Source organism: Echinops telfairi, unplaced genomic scaffold (assembly GCF_000313985.2).
Source record: "Echinops telfairi isolate 266 unplaced genomic scaffold, ASM31398v2 ScPeMD7_7420;HRSCAF=8458, whole genome shotgun sequence".
Lineage (NCBI taxonomy): Eukaryota > Metazoa > Chordata > Mammalia > Afrosoricida > Tenrecidae > Echinops > Echinops telfairi.
Genome location: NW_022111320.1, coordinates 51,548,998 through 51,568,772, shown reverse-complemented (window position 1 = coordinate 51,568,772; position 19,775 = coordinate 51,548,998). Strand labels below are relative to the sequence as shown.

At 60.9% G+C, this 19,775-nt stretch overlaps 5 protein-coding genes across 5 annotated transcripts in view; 4 read left to right on the top strand and 1 right to left on the bottom strand.

Moving 5' to 3' along the window:
- The window catches only part of CACNA2D2 (calcium voltage-gated channel auxiliary subunit alpha2delta 2), a 117,681-nt gene extending 113,613 nt beyond the window's left edge, over nucleotides 1-4,068 (top strand). Inside the window, exons 36-37 of the mRNA XM_004715242.1 lie at nucleotides 3,392-3,533; nucleotides 3,888-4,068. Of these exons, the coding sequence (XP_004715299.1) occupies nucleotides 3,392-3,533; nucleotides 3,888-4,068 (323 nt within the window). The remainder of the gene's footprint in view (nucleotides 1-3,391; nucleotides 3,534-3,887) is intronic.
- Nucleotides 3,653-7,694, top strand: TMEM115 (transmembrane protein 115). Its single transcript, XM_004715187.3, has 2 exons — nucleotides 3,653-4,960; nucleotides 6,950-7,694. The coding sequence occupies exons 1-2, from the start codon at nucleotides 4,110-4,112 to the stop codon at nucleotides 7,152-7,154; spliced, it is 1,056 nt and encodes a 351-aa protein (XP_004715244.1). The 5' UTR covers nucleotides 3,653-4,109; the 3' UTR covers nucleotides 7,155-7,694.
- Nucleotides 7,695-8,182: 488 nt separating this feature from the next.
- Nucleotides 8,183-10,618, bottom strand: LOC101644095 (transmembrane reductase CYB561D2). The gene is made up of 4 exons (XM_004715186.2): nucleotides 10,523-10,618; nucleotides 9,952-10,103; nucleotides 9,604-9,641; nucleotides 8,183-8,994 (listed from the first exon to the last, which is right to left on the bottom strand). Exons 2-4 carry the CDS (start codon nucleotides 10,076-10,078, stop codon nucleotides 8,491-8,493), a joined length of 669 nt encoding a protein of 222 aa, XP_004715243.1. The 5' UTR covers nucleotides 10,079-10,103; nucleotides 10,523-10,618; the 3' UTR covers nucleotides 8,183-8,490.
- Nucleotides 10,619-10,687: 69 nt separating this feature from the next.
- On the top strand, nucleotides 10,688-13,873 carry NPRL2 (NPR2 like, GATOR1 complex subunit). Its single transcript, XM_004715185.4, has 11 exons — nucleotides 10,688-10,900; nucleotides 11,315-11,406; nucleotides 11,508-11,676; nucleotides 11,835-11,943; nucleotides 12,315-12,451; nucleotides 12,541-12,638; nucleotides 12,742-12,778; nucleotides 12,872-12,965; nucleotides 13,053-13,170; nucleotides 13,428-13,570; nucleotides 13,673-13,873. The coding sequence occupies exons 1-11, from the start codon at nucleotides 10,823-10,825 to the stop codon at nucleotides 13,738-13,740; spliced, it is 1,143 nt and encodes a 380-aa protein (XP_004715242.1). The 5' UTR covers nucleotides 10,688-10,822; the 3' UTR covers nucleotides 13,741-13,873.
- Nucleotides 13,874-15,383: 1,510 nt separating this feature from the next.
- ZMYND10 (zinc finger MYND-type containing 10) lies at nucleotides 15,384-19,621 on the top strand. Its single transcript, XM_004715184.2, has 12 exons — nucleotides 15,384-15,599; nucleotides 15,805-15,913; nucleotides 17,052-17,168; nucleotides 17,252-17,305; nucleotides 17,444-17,581; nucleotides 17,694-17,782; nucleotides 17,881-17,984; nucleotides 18,320-18,492; nucleotides 18,575-18,700; nucleotides 18,809-18,930; nucleotides 19,057-19,182; nucleotides 19,277-19,621. The coding sequence occupies exons 1-12, from the start codon at nucleotides 15,508-15,510 to the stop codon at nucleotides 19,350-19,352; spliced, it is 1,326 nt and encodes a 441-aa protein (XP_004715241.1). The 5' UTR covers nucleotides 15,384-15,507; the 3' UTR covers nucleotides 19,353-19,621.
- The last annotated feature ends 154 nt before the right edge of the window (nucleotides 19,622-19,775 follow it).

The window sequence follows — 19,775 nt, the reverse complement described above, 5'->3', positions numbered from 1 at the left end:
TCCCACCTGCCGACCAGCTGGCTGTGACTGCCACTGGAACACAGGTCTCAGCCAGACATTGGGCAAAATGCTTTTGGTAAAAAAAAATACCCCAAAAAACATGATAAGCGTCCTGAAGGCTGAGGACCAGATCCCCAGAAGGAGGAGGACATGCGGGCTTGGAGGAGGCTGGGGTCTGGCCCTTCCACAAGCACAGCTGGGGGCCCCTTCTGGCCCAAGAGCAGCCTGGGCCTCGAAGTGGAAACCCCACTCCCAGTCCAGTCTGTAGTTGCAGAACTCTTTCTAGAATGTTCCTATACCCATGTTCATCCTAAACCTAACCCTTCTCTAAGCAGCACTGGTAGGTGTGACATTTGCATTCATATCAAAAGGGAAGCATTGGAAGTACTAGGGTTGAGTTTTCTAGCTGACTGATCATGGGGGGGGGGCAGACTCCAGTCACACCTCAGTTACCCCAGGGCTTCTGGGGCTATCTGCTGAGTCCTCACCACAGCCTAGTAGAGTCCGCTCTGACTCCCGGCCCTCCCATGTGTGTCCGTGGTGGACTGTCCTCCTGGGGAGCTCTCACGGGCTGACCTTCTCGAAGCAGATCACCAGGCCTTTCTTCTGAGGCACCGCCTAAGGGCAGGGCAATCTGCAGCTGAGCATTGAGACTTCCAAGAGGAGAAAAGGCTTTCTCAGGTGAGAAGGGTAAGATAAGCAGCAAGTGTTTCAGAGAGAGCGTAGTCAGTGAGAGGTGGCCGTGCGGTGCCTGGCAGGCCTCTGCAAAGATTAGGGGAGGGGACTTTCCTAACTGCTCCACAGACAGCCCCGAAGACGGCCCCCATGGCCCCCCAACAGCAGTCCTGGAGTAGAACTGCCAGATAAATGCAGAACACTCATCAAATTTGACTTTCAGAGAAAGCCTAATTTTGTTACACCCATGTAAGGAGGTAGGAGAGAGGCCCTCCCTTGACTTTCCCAGGGGGAAGGATAATCTTCAGGGGCCCAAAGCTGATCCCTACAAGGGAGGTCACCCAAGCCTGTGACCCCCAACTTCTCCACCAATCCTGACGTCAGCTGTACGCCCCACGCCTGTACTCTCCTTCCTGTTGGGCCTGACCACTCGTAGCCACACACCACTCACAGGCCAGGGTGCATGGTACAACTCAGATCCAAGTCGACGTGGAAGTCGCGGGAACAACTTGGGATACAGGGCTTCGATCAGGATGGCTTCCTCTTGGGAGGCCTACACCACCAGGCAGGCCCTGTTCAGGTCTGGCCTCTGCCCTGTTCCTTGGGCAAGTGTTGCCAGCACTAGCTTGTCTATGAGTGTCTTCTGCCACCCCCACCCATCCAGCAAGCCCAAAGACACTCAGCTCTCTGGCTCCACTCTGTGGCCAAAGCCACCAGCAGGCCTCACGCTGCTGCTATCTGGTGCGCTGCCACCTCCAACGTCACAATGCTGTCTCCTGGGTCCAGCACAGTGGTTCCCAACCTCCCTCATGCTGTGACCCTTTAATACAGTTCCTCATGCTGTGCTGACCCCCCACCATAAAATTATTTTCGCTACTTCGTCACTGTCATTTTGCTCCTGTGATGAATCAGGCGAACCCGGTGCAAGGGTCGTTCGACCCCGCCAAAGGGGTCACAACCCACAGGTTGGGAACCGCTGGTCTGGAAGGATCTCAGTCCAAAGGAAGCCTTTGGCTCCCAGCTCCGTTTCTTGATGGAAATGAGGTCCCCTCTCGGCCTCTCGGACTGTCTAGCAGGAAAATGAAACCGACCAATCCCCTTGGTGGCACCTTATTTGCCAAGTCTCAGGCAGTCATTGGGAATTAGCAAGATCACAGCCAAACAGCAAAGGATGGCCCTGCAGTAAATGTACCTCAAATACAGACCACTGCACCCGGGGTGCGATAAGGACCCCTGGTGGCATCACATACTTAACGCACGCTGAACTGTTAAACTCAAGGTCAGCAGTTTGAACCCAAGGAGGCTGCCTTGCTCCTAAAGAGTTAAAGTCTCAGAAACCCGAAGGGGCGACTCTATCTTGTAGTGGGGCATGACTCGGCGGCAGGGGTTTGGTTTTGGTTCGGTGGCGTCATGGTTCAACGCTCAAGCTCAACTGCTGTTGGCAGTTTGAACCCACAGGGCGTGGGGGGGGGGGCTCCGAGGGAGAAAGGAAGGGCCGATCTTGTTGCTGCTCTGTCAAAATTACAACCTCTGAAACCCTGTGGGGGCTGTTCTCTGCCAGACAGGGTCACGGAGTTGAAAATTGGTTTACTGGCACCCAGCAACATACCTCCACTATTGTAAGGGCCAAAGATGAGCCCGCCTGCCCCTGTAAGGATGCACACAGCCTGGCAAGCCCTCCCGGTGCAGCTGTTCTACTCTCTAACGCTATGCACTTCCTACGAGTTGCAACTGACTGCGTAGTCACAGGTTTAGGTATACTTGGGCTAGAAATTTCGAGATGTGTGTATACTGAAGAGGAGCCCCGGTTGGGCTGTTCATCGCAAGGCCAGCAGTTCAAAGCCAGACGAGGGTTCTACTCCCACAAAGAGCTAGAGTATGGGAAACCTACAGGGTCACCATGAGTCAGAATCGACTCGATGGCAGTGCGTTTGGTTGGGTGTACTGCAAGCTTACCATCCATCTGAGATTCGCGTTTAACTTGGCGTCCTGGTTTTGACTCATTGCGTCTGACAAGCCAGGCACCCAGTGAGAACCCAGACTCCAGGTAAAGATAAAAGGGTCCACACGCTTCATCATCTGGAAGACTCGACTCCTATCAGCAGTTGTTCAGGGAACAGTGGCTGAAAAGAAGCGATTCTGAGCTTTACGAGAACGTTTGTCACACGATTATATGCACACTTTGAAAAGCATCTCGGCATACAGAAAGTCAGTTTGTGCACGCTGGCTCAGGGTTGTGGGGAAACCTCTCTCATTGGCTTAGCAAGGATCAGAAGCCTCTGGTGCGGAGGGGCTGAAGGCTGCCCATCCTCAACTTTTTCAGAGATGGAGATAGGAGACCCGAGGTTCCTGTCCTAGCTCCAGCCTGCCCGAGCAACACAATCTACTGGTATTTTATATGCCTGACCCCTTAAGACAGGAAGGTCTTGTCATTATCCCCATTTTATGGGCCTTGACACCTAGTTTTAGAAACTTTAGGCACGCTGCCAAGGTCACACAGCTGTCCAGTGGCAAAGCAAAGATTCCAACCTGGATCCTGGATCGGGCACCCCACACCAGACCAGACGGCTGGAGTTCCGGGAATTCGCGCGTAGCCATACACAGTATTCAGAACCCTGCCTACAAAGGTTCATGCACAAAGGGGCACTGTGGTTCTTCCCGGGTAAAAGGTTGGTGTGAGGCACTAGGTTATTTACGTAGCGGCCGGTACCCACAGCTTTCCCGAGCTCTCCCATGTTCGTCCACCGCTTCCCACGCCTGTCGAAAATTGGCGAAGACGACCAGGAGAACTACAACTCCCAGCACACGCTCCTCTCGCTGCCGACGGGAGCGTCCGGGCGCACGGTCTCCCGGGATTTGTAGTTCTACCCAGAACCCCCAGGGACTCCATGTCCCAGCATGCCACGGAGCCGGAAGCGCAGCCCTCGGAGGGCATTGCGCCTTCGCTCGGGCGCGCAAGCGCAGCGCCCCTGTTTTGTCGGCCCCAGAAAAGGGAGGAGGCAGTGTTGAAGTCAAGACCCGGGCCGAGCCGGCGCTGACCGGACTTAACTCGGCCGCCCCGGAACAAGGCGTCCGCCCCGCGCGCGGACCGATGGGACCCTGCTGGATGGAGGAGGCCGGGCCCTGAGGTCAGCGACGGCCCGGTCGGCCTGGTGCGGGGCCCACAGTGGGGGCCGGCTTGCGTGCCTCAGCCGCCCAGGGCCTGCCTTCAGGTCCCGGGCGAGGGCTCTAGGCCCCGGCCCCGCCACCAGGCCGCGCTCGGCCCCTCGGGATCCGGCGCCGTCCCAGCCGACCGGAAGTGGAGGCTGCCCCAGGGCCGTCGTCCAGCGGCTAGTTCGAGCCCGGGCCTCCCGTCGGGGCCGGACCGGGACAAGGCCCCGGGGAGGCCCCTAGCCCATCAGGGCTTTCCCCCAGAGCCGGCGCCTGCCGTGAAGATGCAGCCCGCCCTACCGGGCGCCCGCCAGCACTTGGGGGCCTTCCTGGCCAGCGCCAGCGTGGTGGTGAAGGCCCTGTGCGCGGCCGTGCTGTGCCTCTACCTGCTGTCCTTCGCCGTGGACACCGGTTGCCTGGCTGTCACCCCAGGCTACCTCTTCCCTCCCAACTTCTGGATCTGGACCTTGGCCACGCACGGGCTGATGGAGCAGCACGTGTGGGACGTGGCCATCAGCCTGGCCACTGTGGTGGTGGCTGGGCGTCTGCTGGAGCCCCTCTGGGGGGCCCTAGAGCTGCTCATCTTCTTCTCGGTGGTGAACGTGTCCGTGGGCTTGCTGGGGGCCTTCGCCTACCTCCTCACCTACATGGCTTCCTTCAACCTGGTCTACCTGTTCACCGTCCGCATCCACGGCTCGCTAGGCTTCCTGGGCGGCGTCCTGGTGGCACTCAAGCAAACTATGGGCGACTGCGTGGTTCTGCGGGTGCCCCAGGTGCGGGTCAGCGTGGTGCCCATGCTGCTGCTGGCGCTGCTGCTGCTGCTGCGGCTGGCCACGCTGCTCCAGAGCCCCGCGTTGGCCTCCTACGGCTTTGGGCTGCTGTCCAGCTGGGTGTATCTCCGCTTCTACCAGCGCCACAGCCGCGGCCGAGGGGACATGGCCGACCACTTTGCTTTCGCCACCTTCTTCCCTGAGATCCTGCAGCCCGTGGTGGGCCTGCTGGCCAGCGTGGTGCACGGCCTTCTGGTGAAGGTGAGGATCTGCCAGAAGACGGTGAAACGCTACGACGTGGGCGCCCCGTCCTCCATCACCATCAGCCTCCCCGGCACTGACCCGCAGGACGCCGAGCGCAGGAGGTACTGGGGGCCCGTCTGAACACCTGGGCAAGCCCTAGTCTGTCTGTCCAGGTGCTGGCTGCAGGCAGGGGAGGGCGGAGATAAAGCCCCGCCTTTGGCCTTGTTAAGCATTTAGGTGCCTGGCTCCCCTGGGGCACACTGCGGTGTGAGGGGGCAAAGGAGCATTTCTCAGGCCACCTAGCCGCCCTCTGGTAAGGCCCTGTGTTCCCTGATGCCGTGTTCGTCAGGCCCACAGCCCTAGCCTGGCTACCCAGTCTGGGGGTCCTGGATAGGACACCCAGAGACAACCTGTTGGTCCCTTCTCTCTGGGAAGGGAGGGCGGTGGCAGCTTGGAGTCCCTGACTGGCCGACTCTGGGCCAACCCAATTTCCGGATGCTGAGTACCCCCTTACTGGACCTTCATTCAGATCCTGGGCTGATAGCCACCTGTCTCCAAGCCCAAGGTCCAGCCCCACCCCAGCAGCAGGGAGTGGAGGCTTACCTGTCACCTGTACGCCAGGCCAGGAGTCCGGGCTGAATCATTCACCTCTCTCTGTCTGCTCCTGGGCCAGAGCAGGGGGGTCTGTGGTCGCCCACTGCACCCCAGCCCGAGTTGAGACTCCCCAGCCCAGGTCCCTCTCATTCCTGAGCTCAGTTAGATGGACCCTGAGCCCGATGCCGCTCTTCACTGTCAAAGCCTCCCACCCGGCCTTGCTCCCCTAAAGTGGGACTTTGGCAAAAAGCACGGGGACCGCTGCGCTCTCCCCACCGGCTCTGGAGGGGCAGTGTGGGGGGTTAGCCTTTCTTGAAGGAGGCTCCAGGCTGGTGAAGGAGTGGCACAAGGCCACAGCTGATGGCTGGGCTCCAAGGACTCACGGTGGGCGGTGGCAGACCCTCAGCAGAGGGGGTTTGATCTCACCGAAGGGAGGAAAGGGGCCTGCCCGGGGGCCCTCAGTAGGCCCCTCCTCCACCAACAGGGTGGCCACCCATTCCTGAAACCTGCCCAGGCCCAAGAAAATGGGTGAGGGCAGGAGGGGAGTTCTCGTGGTGGTTGGTTTGGGTTTTGTTTTGGGGTGGGAGGGGGGCTGCTCTTCCAACCGGCTTAACATCTGACTGCATGCTTCTCCAGATCCAGAGGGAGGCTGTCCTCCCTGGGCCTTCTGAGGAGGTGACTGGCAGCACGCCCACTTTGTCTTAGTGGGCTCTAGATGGGGCTGGGGGCTCCCCAGGGCAGGCCCAGGGAGCAGCAAGGAAGGACCGTCCTGTCTGAGGCAGCAAGCTGGTGCCAGGGAGAAGCAGGGTGGAATTGTGCTGCACCTCTGCCTCTGGGCACTGTGAAATCCTTCTCTGCTGGAGCACACACACCCCCCACACACACACACACAGGGCACAATTGGGGGCAGCTGTGGCCACTGTTGGGAATCCTGCCTGGCACAGTGGATGGTCTGCCTTCTGATCACCCTAAGACCCAGGGCATACTTTCTTCTGGTGGTGCCCTCCTCAGGTGGGCTGTTTCTTCTACAGACCTTGGCGGGCTGGGGGATTTTGCTGGGAAGAATACTAGAGTCCGTTAGGGGTTGGCCAGCTGCCAGGAGGCTCAAGACACCTGTGGGCTGGGAGGACAGGAAGCGATAGCCCTGGCCTTGGCTGATTGATGACAGTGGCCAGACCAAACCTCACATCTTGGGGGTCTTACCATGCCACTGTCTGCCCTGAGGGCACCAGCTAGCGCCACGCACCCCTAGGCACAGTGTAGGCTGGCACGCTGGCAGATGGCCTTAGCCTGGAGGGAGAGTGCCCTGTCATTGGAGGGAAGACTGTATGGCAGTCTGGATTCCGGTGGCAGGTGGCCCCCACCCAGCTGCTAGGAAGCCCTGGGCCCTGCTTGGGGGAGGGTCTCCAAGTGCTGCAGGGGACACCTGAGGGGCAGGGGCAGGAGTCGGGCTCACAGGTGCAGAATGTGAGCCAAGCCTGAGCTACAAGTGACCTGTCTTCTCTTTTTGGTCCCAGGCAACTGGCCCTGAAGGCCCTTAACGAGCGGCTGAAAAGAGTGGAAGACCAGTCTGTGTGGCCCAATATGGACGATGACGAGGAGGAGACCCGAGGCGAGGCAGACAGCCCCCTGCCATCAGACAAGGCCCCCGCACCCCCGGGGAAGGGAGCTGCCCCAGAATCCAGTCTAATCACCTTTGAGGCTGTCACCCCGAATCTGTAACTCCAAACCACCCTGAGGGCAGCACCTCTTCCAGGGCCCCCCTCATGGCCCTCTCGGCTGCTCTGGGGGCAGGGGGAGAGACCTGGTTGGGGCCTCCACAGCCCTCAGCTGTTTCTCGCCAACACTACCCAGGCCTCCCCTACTTGGCTTCAACTCCAGATACCCACCCAGCCGGGTACGGGGCCTGGGCAGCACCAGGCAGCCTGGGCCCGTCGGAGGCTCAGGCTGCACCTCAGCAGACAGCCCGTAGCACGCGCTGCCAGGACACTGCTGCCCCCGTTCCTGAGCTGGCCCCGGGTCTGAGACCAGACGCTGAGCGCCCTGAGCCACGGCAAGGATTTGCCAAAAACCTTCTGGGGGCCCAGCCAGTGCAGGCACCCGAACAGAGCTGCCCGCCCCACGACCCCCAGAAAGGCTGTTCTGTCAGTTTCTGTGTCCCTTGGTATGGGCCGGCCAGCCGCCCTCCCAGGTATTTTCTACAGGGCCGCTAGGGCAGGCAGCCCTGCCCCACCGTGCAGTATCAATAAAGCGGTTCTTCAACACGTGGCTCCTGGCCTTTGTCAAGCCACCCTCACACACACGCAAAGCGAGACAGGGATGTGACTGAGGGGCCCCACGTGGTACACCTAGTCCCAGGCCCACAGGGAGCCTCCCCAGAGCTGTCACCTCCAACCTGGGCCCTGTCCCTCTCCCCCACTTCCCATCCCATTCAAGGAAGCTCTGAGGCCCGACCTAGGGGACTGGAGGGTGGAGGGCCTCTAGCTCTGGTGCTGTGACATGGCCCGGTGCTGACTGACCCCAGCCTGTTGTCTAACAGCCAGTCTGGGGGGACTCCAGCACAGGTGCAGCTGGGAGACAAGACCCACGTTTCCAGGACAGAGCATGGCCAGGTTCGTGTGTGCCCCAAAGGATCCCCCCCACCACCCCCGTGTGCAGCCAGAGATGGGGGTCCCTCGCTTGCCATCATCTTGTTTTCTTGTGCTGACAGCAGCGAACCCCCCTGCCCCCAACTCTTGCTGTTCCCCAAGTAGGCTTTTCAGTCATTTTTATTTTACTTTTTCCTCCCTTGTCATTTCTGGAAACCAGTACTGATTTGGGGGTGGGGGGGGCAGTTTTGCAACCCCAGCTTCATTCCAAGACACGACTCCTGTGGACCTCAGGAACAGGGAGAGCAGAGACGGGGCACTCCAGTGGCAGAGCAGAGCTGTCACACACTGGTATCCTCCCCCTGCTGCACCAGTGTCCCCTTAACAGTCAGCAGAGAGTGCCCAGGAGCTCCTGGGCCCAGCTTGGCTATGGAGGGGCAAGTCCAGGCTTCCATGAGGCTAGGTGAGGCTCACGGCTGGATCCTCTTGCGATACAGGTAGGCATTGCTCACCTGGTTCATGATGACAAGGCTGGTGAGAACAGGACACAGCACGGCCAGGTACCAGGCCCCACCAGTGACCGTGGCGGTGAACCACAGTGAACACATGCCCAGCAAGAGGCTGGTACTGCCCAGGAGGTAGCCCACCAGCCCTGAGGTAGCATGGTACAGCTTGAGCTTGGCCAGGGGCCAGCGGGGTAGCAGCTTGGGGTACAACAGGCCTACCCCACCTAAGCACTGCAGCCCCGCCCACAGCACGGCCAGCAGCCCTGCCCGTCCATGCCAGGTGGCCAAGTGGGCTTTGCCCTGCTGCTCCTTGTGGACGACGACAAGGCCCAGGCCCAGCAGCGCGCACAGCAGAGCCAGCAGCTGCAGCACCCAGTGGCAGCGTGCCCGGCCCTTCCTGGAGAGGGAACGCAACAGGGAGCTCTCCGGCGAGAACACCAGCAGCGCCTCAGTCATCAGGAAGGAGAACTGGGGAGACAGGGGACCCGCAGTGAGAGTGCTGCCTCCCCTGGGAAGCCGAGAGCCTGTGCCGGCCGGTCATCTGGGCTGGTGACCTTCTAACTCCTCTCCCAGAAGGCGTCCCTCTGGTATACCCCAGATCATCAGCAAGAGGCTCATTCCTCAAGGGGCCTTTCTGAAACGTCATCTCCAGGAGGTCCCCAGCCAACACGAGGTTTCCGATGAGGCAGTTATAAATGATGCACACCTCTGCTTCCCTGACCAGGGGTTGGATACAATGTCCTGCCAACCACTGGCCACTGGGTGCAGTGTTTCAGGGGAGATGGAACACACCGTCATACATGATGGTCGGAAGGACACAAATCTATCCAAACCGTTCAATGGGGTCACAGGTATATGCAAAATCATTTTCTTGTAAGTTTCCATAGGTTAAGCCTGGTTTTGGCTTGGACACCTTTGACCCATCTGGCCCTGGGTCTTAAGTACCAGGGGTCAAAGCTGGGGCAGGGAACCCTGGCAATAGCTGGAGGGTGCAGGGGGGGAAATGCAAACACTATCCATGCCCAAACTCCCTCCCATCCCCCATTCCCACCCCCCAGACCCAGGCCCACTACTTACAGCAAGAGACATAAGCACGGGGTGCCAGGAGAAGAGGCCTGCAAGGGTAAGAGGGGGACCTGTGAGTCTGAGGCAGGAACCACCAGGCGCTATGGGTAGCAGTGCATTGCCCAAGAAAGTGCATTGTCCACCCCGCTTCTCTGGCAGCCCTCCCAGCACCTCCCAGGAGGCAGGCAGGTGGCGAACAAGAAATACCAGGTACCCCACGGGGCATCGCCAAAGGTGACAGCCCCCCACGTGCCAACCACCCCCCTAGCGCAGTGTCCCCTTCCACCAACCCTCAGCCAACCAGGCCTGTTCCCTAGGAAAAGCGGCCCTCTCCTTCCCATTAGTTAACCCTGGACTTACTGGAGCCAGGCCGGGCAAGCACCATCACGCAGACGGTGAAGCCGAGGGCCACAAGGTGGGCGGCAGCCCCAGAGGCTGTGCGCAAAACTCGGTAGATTTGGGACTCAGTCTCCACGGTCAAGGCCATGGCCAAGCTGGCCCGGGGCTGTAACCTGAAAGCATAGTAGAGTGGACAAGGGCCTCAGGTGTCTTGCCGCCCACTCCTCACTGGGGCAATATCAGCGGGGCAGAAACGCCACCCTCTCCCAGGAAGGTAGAGGAAAATGGGGTGATGTCCAGGAAGAGTCACAATATGGCAGTGGAGCTGTCAGCTTGTGCCCACAACTGAGCCGTGGACTGATCTACTCCAGTTCATCTTCCTGGTAGGCTGCCAACGTGTGTAAGACGACTACAAATCCCAGCGTGCATCATGCCACAGTGAAGCGGGAGCGCCCGAGAAGAACGCGTGGAGCAACACGGGAATTGTAGTTCCCAGCGGCAGCCCACGGTTTCCGCGTGAATCCCTCACGCACAGTCTCCCCACGTGCCGCTGGCATGCTGCACCACCACGCTAGGGACGCGCCTGCCTCACCCGCAGCACTGATCCAACGCAGCGGCTTCCTCCCGAGTGAACAGACTCGTCGGGGCCCTGCCGCGCGCGCCACTGCTCCGCCGCGGAGCCGCTCCACTTCCGGGTGCGACTTCCACCGACTCCTGACTTCCTGGGCCGAAACCCCCCGCCCAAGCCACGCCTCTGAATCCCACTGCGCAGGCGCCGTTGAGCTGCTGGCTTCTTTGCGAGCGACCCGCGTAGCCCAGGTCTCCGGGCTGTCTTTAACAGGTGTACCCAGGGGAGGAACGAGAAGGTCCGGGCCTGGGCCCTGCAGACGCCATGGGCAGCGGCTGTCGCATCGAATGCATATTCTTCAGCGAGTTCCACCCCACGCTGGGACCCAAGATCACCTATCAGGTGCCACTCGCGTCTCAGAGCTGGGCCTAGAGAGGGGCGCTCCGGGGGATCTCGGCCTGCTGCATGGGGGGCGTCGCATATCCCAGGTGCCTGTGGCCCTCCACTCCATTCGCGGAGATACACAGGGTCCCTGCTCCATTGTGGCAGGAAATGCACATCACACAGGCAGTGACTGACGGGGGTGGGGGGGACCCTGGAGGTGCCAGGCTCCAAGGGGGTGAGGCGCGTGCTTCCTGAGGTAACTGGGTAATTGAATTGAGACCTAAATGAGACACCGGAAATTAGTTGCGGGAGGGGAGAGCACTTCCTGTAGAGGGAGAAGCACACGTGCAAAGCCAGGAGGAGGACCAGAGCCGTTGTCCCCCCGCCCCAATGTCTGATGAAGAGCCTCTTGTCCGTCCATCCCTGCCCCAGGTCCCTGAAGATTTCATCTCCCGGGAGCTGTTTGACACTGTCCAGGTGTACATCATCACCAAACCAGAACTGCAGAACAAGCTCATCACTGTGTGAGGCCCCGACCGCGGGTGGGGTGGAGGTTCCCCCGGGAGTACAGGGCATGGGCTTGGGGGAGAGCCTGGCTCCGTCCCCACCTGCTCCCCCTATCCAGCACCGCCATGGAGAAGAAGCTGATCGGCTGCCCCGTTTGCATCGAGCACAAGAAATACAGCCGTAATGCCCTGCTCTTCAACCTGGGCTTCGTGTGTGACGCCCAGGCCAAGACCTGCGCCCTGGAGCCCCTCGTCAAGAAGCTGGCTGGCTACTTGACCACACTGGAGGTCTGCTCGGCCGGGGGGACGGGCAGGCAGAGCTCGGGCAGGTGCTCCCCTGTCTCCCACGCCCCCCAGGCCTGGAACTGCCAGCCAGCTCTGCCCACCAGAGCAGGCAGCCAGCCAGGGGTCCTGGGGTGTGCCCACCATGTCCGTGCTCCATCCAGCTAGAGAGCAGCTTCGTGTCCACGGAGGAGAGCAAGCAGAAGCTGGTGCCCATCATGACCATCTTGCTAGAAGAGCTAAATGCCTCGGGCCGGTGCACCCTGCCCATCGGTAAGTCCCAGCCTTTGCAAGGACAGCAAAGGACAGGTACGAGGGCAGGGAGCAGTGACGTGACAAGGGGCTTGCCCCACCGTGGGGAAGGTCAGGACTTGTGAACCAACGGGTGGCCGGGAAACAGCCACGGGCTAGGCTGATGGTGTCCGGGCAATGGAATGGGAGGCAGGAGGTGGACAGGGCCTCGCAGCTCTGTCCCTCGGCCATACCTCTTACCTTCTCTGGACCTCAGTCTCTCAAGGCAAAGGGGAAGGTTAGCCTGACCCAGGGCTGCCTGTCTGCATGAAAACATGCTGGGAGGCCCGAATGCTTCTGGGGGTCCCTTGGAAGAAATGACGCTGAGCGGGAGAGCGGCCGGCCCGTTGCAGATGAGGCCAACACCATGCACTTGAAGGTGATTGAGCAGCGGCCAGACCCTCCCGTGGCCCAGGAGTATGACGTTCCGGTCTTCACCAAGGACAAGGAGGAGTTCTTCAGTTCCCAGTGGGACCTCACCACGCAGCAGGTCAGCCGGCCCTCCCTGCAGTTCATCTACCGGGGGCGCGGGCCACAGCCCTGGCCGCCAGCCCCACTCACCGACCCTGCCCTGTCCAGATCCTGCCCTACATAGATGGCTTCCGTCACGTCCAGAAGATCTCAGCTGAGGCCGACGTGGAGCTCAACCTGGTTCGCATCGCCATCCAGAACCTGCTGTAAGGAGGGCTTCGGGCAGGGCCAGCAGCCAGGGCAGAGCCCTCAGCCCAGAGTGGGGCCTGGGCAGGGGCGACTGGACACTGAGCCCAGCTGTCTTCTCAGGTACTATGGCGTTGTGACGCTTGTGTCCATCCTCCAGGTAACTGGGTCTGGTTCTGGGCGGGGAGTGTGGCAGGGTCATGCCCCCGAGGCCCTCACTCAAGAAGCTGCCGTGCCTCCTGCTCCCCTGCAGTACTCCAATGTGTACTGCCCTACACCCAAAGTCCAAGACCTGGTCGATGACAAGTCCCTGCAGGAGGCCTGTTTGTCTTATGTGACCAAGCCAGGTAGTGAGGGGCCGGAAGACGGTGAGCTTGCAGGGATGGGGGGTAGGGGCAGGGCCTGCTGGTGACCTGGCCCCTGACACCCCCCAGGACACAAGAGGGCCAGCCTCCGGGACGTCTTCCAGTTGTACTGCAGCCTGAGTCCCGGGACCACTGTGCGGGACCTCCTCGGCCGTCACCCCCAGCAGCTACAGCGTGTCGATGAGCGGTCAGAGCTGGATCCCCCAGAACATGAGGGGCTAGCCTTGGCGCAGAGGGACCCTCGACACCTCTCGGGGGCCCTGCCTCAGCGGGGAGGGAGGGTCTTTGCGGTGAGCAGAATCATGTGGCACCGCCAAGCCTGGCAAGGCTTCCTGGGAGCCCAATCCAGACAGAAAATTAGAAGGGACAACGGGGTGGGGCAGGATTGGTCTGGCTGGGCAAGCGGAACACCGCCCCTGCTCCTCCCTCCCCATGCCTCCGCAGGAAGCTGATCCAGTTTGGGCTTATGAAGAACCTCATCCGGCGGCTGCAGAAGTACCCTGTCCGGGTATCTCGGGAGGAGCGGAGCCACCCTGCCCAGCTGTACACAGGTTGCCACAGCTACGACGAGATTTGCTGCAAGACAGGTGGGAGTAGCAGGCGGGGCAGCAGCGGGGGGGCCCTGTCAGGGGAGAGTGGCAAACCAGAGACATTAACTGACCGCCCCTGCACTGCACCGCCCCACTCAGGCATGAGCTACCAGGAGCTGGATGAGCGCCTGGAAAATGACCCCAACATCATCGTCTGCTGGAAGTGAAGCACACACCCCCAAGGAGGGGCGGGGCCCAGCACAGGGCTGCCCTCACTTCCTCCCGCCAAGCCCTGCCTGGTGTCACAGCTGTCAGCCCCAGGTTCACGCTCAACTCTCAATAAAGCTGTCCCGTGTTTCAGTCGGCCTTGATTGAGTGCCACGTCTGCGCTCTCCCACCAAGGGCCTTAAACAGGGTTCAGTCAGGGTCCATGATGCAAAAAACTGAGACGGACCCAAATTTATAACAGTGAGCTCACGTGAAACAATCGTCTTCCCACCTCGTAGAAAACAAGGGTGGCTTCCTGGCCCCATGCCGCCTCTTGAATGGCAGAGTGGGAGACAAAGGCGCCCTGCTCAAAGATGGCAGCCAACCGTGCCCACCCCTACCCCCACCCCTGGGTGTGTCACTGGGCACGGTCCTGGCAGGCAGAACCCAGTCGACCACACGACACTCCAGGGCTTGGGTGTGTGGTTTTTCCCCTCTGGCACACCTCCGTTTGACAAATTCAGGTCTGCTGGGATTCCGTATTTGTCAGCATTGCAGACCCCAGGGACCCAGCAGGGCGTGAGACCGTTACAGTCCTGACCCCCACCCCCAAACACCACCTGCTGCCTGGCACCACTGGAGAGCAAGACAAGGCCTACAGGGCTGTGCCCGGCCAGGCGGGCAGAGTGGTCCCAGGGGGTCCACCCCGAATGATGGCAGCCAGTACCACAGCCTTGTCCTCTGGAGTCAGGGCCCTGGCTCCCAGGAGTGCTCGAGTGCCTTACCCCTGGGGATCCTTCCAGTCACACAGATCGAGCAGAGCATGAGGCGGCTCGGGTGGCTGGGCTTGGACGGAGCCCTGAAGGTGGAAGGTGAAGGGTTAGGCAGAGATGACAGGACCCAAAAGCCAGCTACTGAAAGCATTTGGGGGATGCTGAAGTCCAGGGGGGCCCTGGGGCTGGAACAGGCAAGGATGAGCACAGCCACAAACAGGCCGGCGATTGAGGAGGAAGCAGCCGTGAGGTCCCTCAGCGCAGCTGGTGAGCCAGCCAGGAGGGCCAGAGACAACCAGAGAACTTTCACACACGGGCACCTTCCAGGCTCCCGGCTGGTCCTGGGGGCTGAGACTGGACGTCGGTCCAGTGAGGGGGCATTCCCCAGGGGTCTGAAGCAATCGCAGTGTGGACTAGGTTGAGGGCTTGTGGGCCCTAGGCACTGTGAGGTCTAGCTGGCGTGGGGCAGCAAGAGCCAGTAGTTCCAACCCACCCGCTGCTCGAGGGCGAAAGACGAGGCTTTCTCCTCCCCCAAAGGTTCCCGGCCTCGGAAACGCACAGGGGCGTTTCCACCCTGCCCTGTCGGGTTGCTCAGGGTCAACTGGGCGACAGACAGTCTGAGCGGTGGATTGAAGAGTGGGCAGCTGGAGGAGGAGCAGATGGGGGTCAATCCATGGCACGTCTAAGGAGAGGGGTCTAGAAAGCGGCGGCCACGGGGGAGGCCCGCTCTAGTGCGGCCCAAAGCTCTGGAATTCAAGGGCTCAGCTAGCAGCGCGGCCAGCGCTCCGAACCCAGCGCGACTGGCCGGCAGGGGGCGTGCCTCGGCACACACTGCGCAGGCGCCCAGCTACCCGTCTCCGTGGCAACAAGGAACCAAGCGACGCCCCGCTGCCCCGTTGGGTTAACTGACCGGTCCTGCTTTGGGGGCCCCACCGCAGCCTGTGTCCCTGGACGGTCTATGTTAGATCCCCCCCCGACGCCCACCGGTGCTCAGCCGAGCCCCCCCGCCTGGCCATGAGCGATTTGGAGCTGCTGTTGCCGGGACAGGCTGACACACTGGTGCGGGGTCTCCGCAGTTTCCCTCTCCGCGAATTTGGCTCCGGAGGGTGAGGCAGCCAGGTCAAGGGTCAAGTGTAGTCATGGGGTCAGCCGGGTCCCTGGTTGGGAAGCTTTGGACCAGACACGGAGGGGAGAGCGAAAAGGAAGCTAAGGCCTTATAGCTCCCGACCTCCTCTAGCCTCTGGGGATCAGCTAGGTTCAATAGGACCCACGCCACCCCAACTGCACCCAAATGCCCACCCCCCGGGGCAGGTGGAATCAACAGCATGAAAACCTGGAGAAGCTGAACATGCAAGCGATCCTGGATGCCTCAGGTGGCCAGGGCGAGCCCATCCAGGAGCTGCTGGTCACCCACGGAAAGGTGAGCGGGCAGGCAGGCGAGGTCCCACGTGGAGCTCCCGGCTGCTCTCCTAGCCCGGCTGGCCTCCCCACGGCTCAGCAGCACATGCAGTGCCTCTCTCCCCCTGGTACACCGGCTGATGATGTGCGTGGCCAACCGTGGGTCCTTGGACAGCCTAGCCTTCAGGGGGTGGGGGGAAGCGCTGAATGCTGGTTATCCCTGAGCAGACTGTTAGGTTGCAACTGGGTCGCTACTGGAGGGATGGTGGGGCTTTGGCTTGTAGGGAGGCAGCCTTCCCAATAGGGCGCTTTGAGGAGGGGATCCACCTGGGGATCCACCTGGCTGCAGCAGGAGCCACAGAGAGAGGTCCTAGGGCAGTGGTCCTCAAGCTTCCTAATGCCCCGACCCCTTAATCCAGTTCCTCATGTGGTGGTGAACCCCCAACCATAAAATTATTTTTGTTGCTACTTTATCACTGTCATTTTGCTACTGTTGTGGATCGTTTGACCTCCAAAGGGGTCGCGACTCACAGGTTGAGAACCACTGCCCTAGGGGATGACCTGCAATATCACCCTAAAATGGTTTCCCCTATCAAGAAAGCTGGGACCCACTGCTGTGGGGAGAGGGCCAGGTATTGGGAAGGGCCCCAGGGTACAGCGAAGGCACTCAACAACAGCCTGCAAGGACTCCTGAGGGTGGCCCAGTGGGCAGACAGGGCCCAGGAGGAGGAGGAGTGGTAGGGGGACTCTCAGCAGGGCAGGAGTCACTCGTGGGGAGCCGGAGATGTAGTTCTGAGGTGGGCGCAGAAGAGAGGTCAGAAAATGTATTCATTTAAGAAAAAGTATTCCTGGGCCTAGGCAGTGGTTCTCAACCTGTGGGTCGCAACCCCATTGGGGGTCAAACAACCCTTTCACCGGGGTTGTCCGATTCATAACAGTAGCAAAATTACAGTTATGAAGTAGCAACGAAAATAATTTTAGGGTTTGGGTCACCACCACATGAAAAACTGTATGAAAGGGTCGCGCAGTGTTAGGAAGGTTGAGAACCACTGGCCTAGAGGAATTTGAAGGGAGCTGGGTGGGCCAAGGCGGGGGTAGGGGTGTTGCTGGACCAAGGTGGGCCCACCTCATCCCTATCCTTTCCCCCGCTCCTTGAAAAGATCCCCATCCTGGTGGAGGAACTGATCACAGTGGAGATGTGGAAACAAAAGGTGTTCCCCGTGCTGTGCAGGCTGGAGGACTTCAAGCCCCAGAACACCTTCCCCATATACATGGTGGTAAGTAAGCTGGGACCCTGGGCCACATCCCTACCGCCCCGTCAGAAGGCAGCTGTGACCCTGTTCTCATCTTTGGATGGCAGGTGCACCACGAGGCTTCCATCGCCAACCTCCTGGAGACAGTGTTCTTTCACAAGGTGAGGCGAGTGGAAGTAGGCCCGGTGCCCCAAGTCACCACAGCATACGCAGGCAGGAAGAGGGCTGTCTCTCAGTGGAGAGGGCGCCGGTGGCAGAAACCTTCCTGTCTCTCTGTGTTCAAACACCCCCTGCCCTAGGAGGTGTGTGAGTCAGCAGAGGACACCATCTTGGACCTGGTAGATTACTGTCACCGTAAACTGACTCTGCTGGTGGCCCGGAGTGGCCATTGTATGCCTCCTGAGGAGGCGGGGTCTCAGGACAGCACCCCCATGCAGGTGGGCTGAAGCACCTTAGGGCTAGCAAGGGCTGGGCTTGACTCCCCTGAAGCCAGGGCAGGCAGGGAGGGACCCATCCTGAGCCCCACATCCCATCCCTCGGCCCCCCCAGGAGCTGCAGAAGCAGGCAGAGTTGATGGAATTTGAGATTGCGCTGAAGGCCCTCTCGGTGCTGCGCTATATCACAGACTGCGTGGACAGGTGGGCAAGGCGGTGGAGCCTGCCGCTCACGGTGGAGCACAGGGAGACCAGGCCTACAGCCTCTGCTCACTTCCCTCTACCCCGTCACCTGTCCGCAGCCTTTCCCTGAGCACGCTGAGTCGCATGCTCAGCACCCACAACCTGCCCTGCCTCCTGGTGGAGCTGCTGGAGCACAGTCCCTGGAGCCGCAGGCAGGAAGGAGGTAAGGCCTCCCGGAGCTGCCTCCACCCTCCCTAGTCCACTGCTTCAAGGGCACTCCTCAAGACGGGCAGTAGTTGCTAGCTTGCACATGGCAGCTACACCCTGCCTGGTAGTCCTCAGGAGATACTAGGATGCCTCACCTGCCCTGGCCCTGGGCCCTGCAGCAGGCAAGTAGTTTGTGTTTGTCCTCAACCAGGATCTCCCGCCTTGGAGTCAGGCAGGTACAGGCTCTCACTGCACTGCATGGGCAAGGATTGGTCCCCAGAACGTCAACAGAGCTGGCTCACTCACTGGGTATGCCACACCTGTACTCAGTGCCCTGGGCCCTCTTCTCAGGCAAGCTGCAGAGATTTGAAGAGGGCCGTTGGCAGACAGTAGCCCCCTCAGAGCAGCAAAAGCTAAGCAAACTGGACGGGCAGGTGTGGATCGCCCTGTACAACCTGCTGCTGAGTCCTGAAGCCTGGGCCCGCTACTGCCTCACAAGCTTTGCCAAGGGTCAGCTGCTCAAGGTGAGGACCGGCCCCAGGCTGCCCACCAGCACCCACAGCCTAGCACCTGCCTCTCACTGGTGTCCTCTGGAACCCCTTGCAGCTCAGGGCCTTCCTCACGGACACACTGCTTGACCAGTTGCCCAATCTGGCAGACCTGCAGAATTTCCTGGCCCGCCTGGCCCTGGCTGAAACTCAGACCCCCAAGAAGGACCTGGTGTTGGAACAGGTAGGCCCTGGGAGGTTAGTTCCTCAGGCCCCCCGGCCCATTTTACCAGCTCCCCCCTGTGCCTCCGGAGCCCTTCTCCTTTCATTACATACACACCCCTCCCCGCAGATCCCAGAAATCTGGGAGCGCTTGGAGCAAGAGAACAGAGGCAGGTGGCAGGCGATCGCCAAGCATCAGCTGCGACACGTGTTCAGCCCCTCCGAGCAGGAACTGAGAATGCAGGCACGGAGGTGAGGTCTGCTGAGGGGGCAGAAAGCAGAGGGAGGGCGGGCGCAGCAATCTGGGGGTGGGTGGGAGGCTTCCTAAACCCCCTACCTGCAAGGTCCAGCCGCCCGGCTACTCCCTGTGCCCCCCAGGTGGGCTGAGACCTATCGGCTGGACGTGCTAGAGGCAATGGCACCAGAGCGGCCCCGCTGTGGCTACTGCCACGCCGAGGCCTCCAAACGCTGTTCGCGGTGCCAGAGCGAGTGGTACTGCTGCAGGTGAGGGAGGGCGGGCGGGCATTCGTTGGATCCCGGCCCCCTGACCCACCCCCAACGGGCCCCGCGCCGCGCTCACGTGCCCCGCTGCCCGCAGGGAGTGTCAAGTCAAGCACTGGGAGAAACACGGAAAGGCGTGTGTCCTGGCAGCTCAGGGTGACAGAGCCAAGTGAGGGCAGCGCCCGCCGAGCGGAACGCACACCCACTCCTCCCGCCAGCCCACCCTTGAACCTCAACCCCTCTGCCTAGCCCCGGACGCCTGCGCCCGCGGGGGAAAGTGGACAGAGGAGAGCTGCTGACCCCTCCCCCCGCGCAACGCTTCCTGCCCCACCCTGGAGGGGCCCATTGCTGCTGCCTCAGCAAGTGTGGGGCTGGAGCGCTGAGGCGGCGAAGGCCGGATGTGGGGGGACCCTCTTCCTCGACCTAGCCCAGTAAAGCTCGTCTCCAGAAACTCGCCTTTCTCAGCGTGGTGTCCCATCGGCCTGGCGGCGGGCGGGGGTGGGTGGGGGGCGCTCTCTGGGAGATGGAGGGAGGGAAGAAAAGCCAAGGCGGGGATTGTGCAAGCGCTCCCCCGTCAAACAACCCTTTCACCGGGG

Excerpts from the sequence above, each read along its gene's own strand:
- TMEM115 (XM_004715187.3), top strand. The coding sequence starts at position 4,110 with ATGCAGCCCGCCCTACCGGGCGCCCGCCAGCACTTGGGGGCCTTCCTG. Across the intron at positions 4,961-6,949 it reads CAGGACGCCGAGCGCAGGAG|GCAACTGGCCCTGAAGGCCC; the intron begins GTACTGGGGGCC and ends TTTTGGTCCCAG.
- LOC101644095 (XM_004715186.2), bottom strand. The coding sequence starts at position 10,078 with ATGGCCTTGACCGTGGAGACTGAGTCCCAAATCTACCGAGTTTTGCGC. Across the intron at positions 9,642-9,951 it reads GCTTGCCCGGCCTGGCTCCA|GCCTCTTCTCCTGGCACCCC; the intron begins GTAAGTCCAGGG and ends TTACCCTTGCAG. Across the intron at positions 8,995-9,603 it reads CCGTGCTTATGTCTCTTGCT|TTCTCCTTCCTGATGACTGA; the intron begins GTAAGTAGTGGG and ends CTGTCTCCCCAG.
- NPRL2 (XM_004715185.4), top strand. The coding sequence starts at position 10,823 with ATGGGCAGCGGCTGTCGCATCGAATGCATATTCTTCAGCGAGTTCCAC. Across the intron at positions 11,677-11,834 it reads GCTACTTGACCACACTGGAG|CTAGAGAGCAGCTTCGTGTC; the intron begins GTCTGCTCGGCC and ends TGCTCCATCCAG. Across the intron at positions 13,171-13,427 it reads CTACAGCGTGTCGATGAGCG|GAAGCTGATCCAGTTTGGGC; the intron begins GTCAGAGCTGGA and ends ATGCCTCCGCAG.
- ZMYND10 (XM_004715184.2), top strand. The coding sequence starts at position 15,508 with ATGAGCGATTTGGAGCTGCTGTTGCCGGGACAGGCTGACACACTGGTG. Across the intron at positions 17,306-17,443 it reads AGACAGTGTTCTTTCACAAG|GAGGTGTGTGAGTCAGCAGA; the intron begins GTGAGGCGAGTG and ends CCCCTGCCCTAG. Across the intron at positions 17,582-17,693 it reads AGGACAGCACCCCCATGCAG|GAGCTGCAGAAGCAGGCAGA; the intron begins GTGGGCTGAAGC and ends CGGCCCCCCCAG.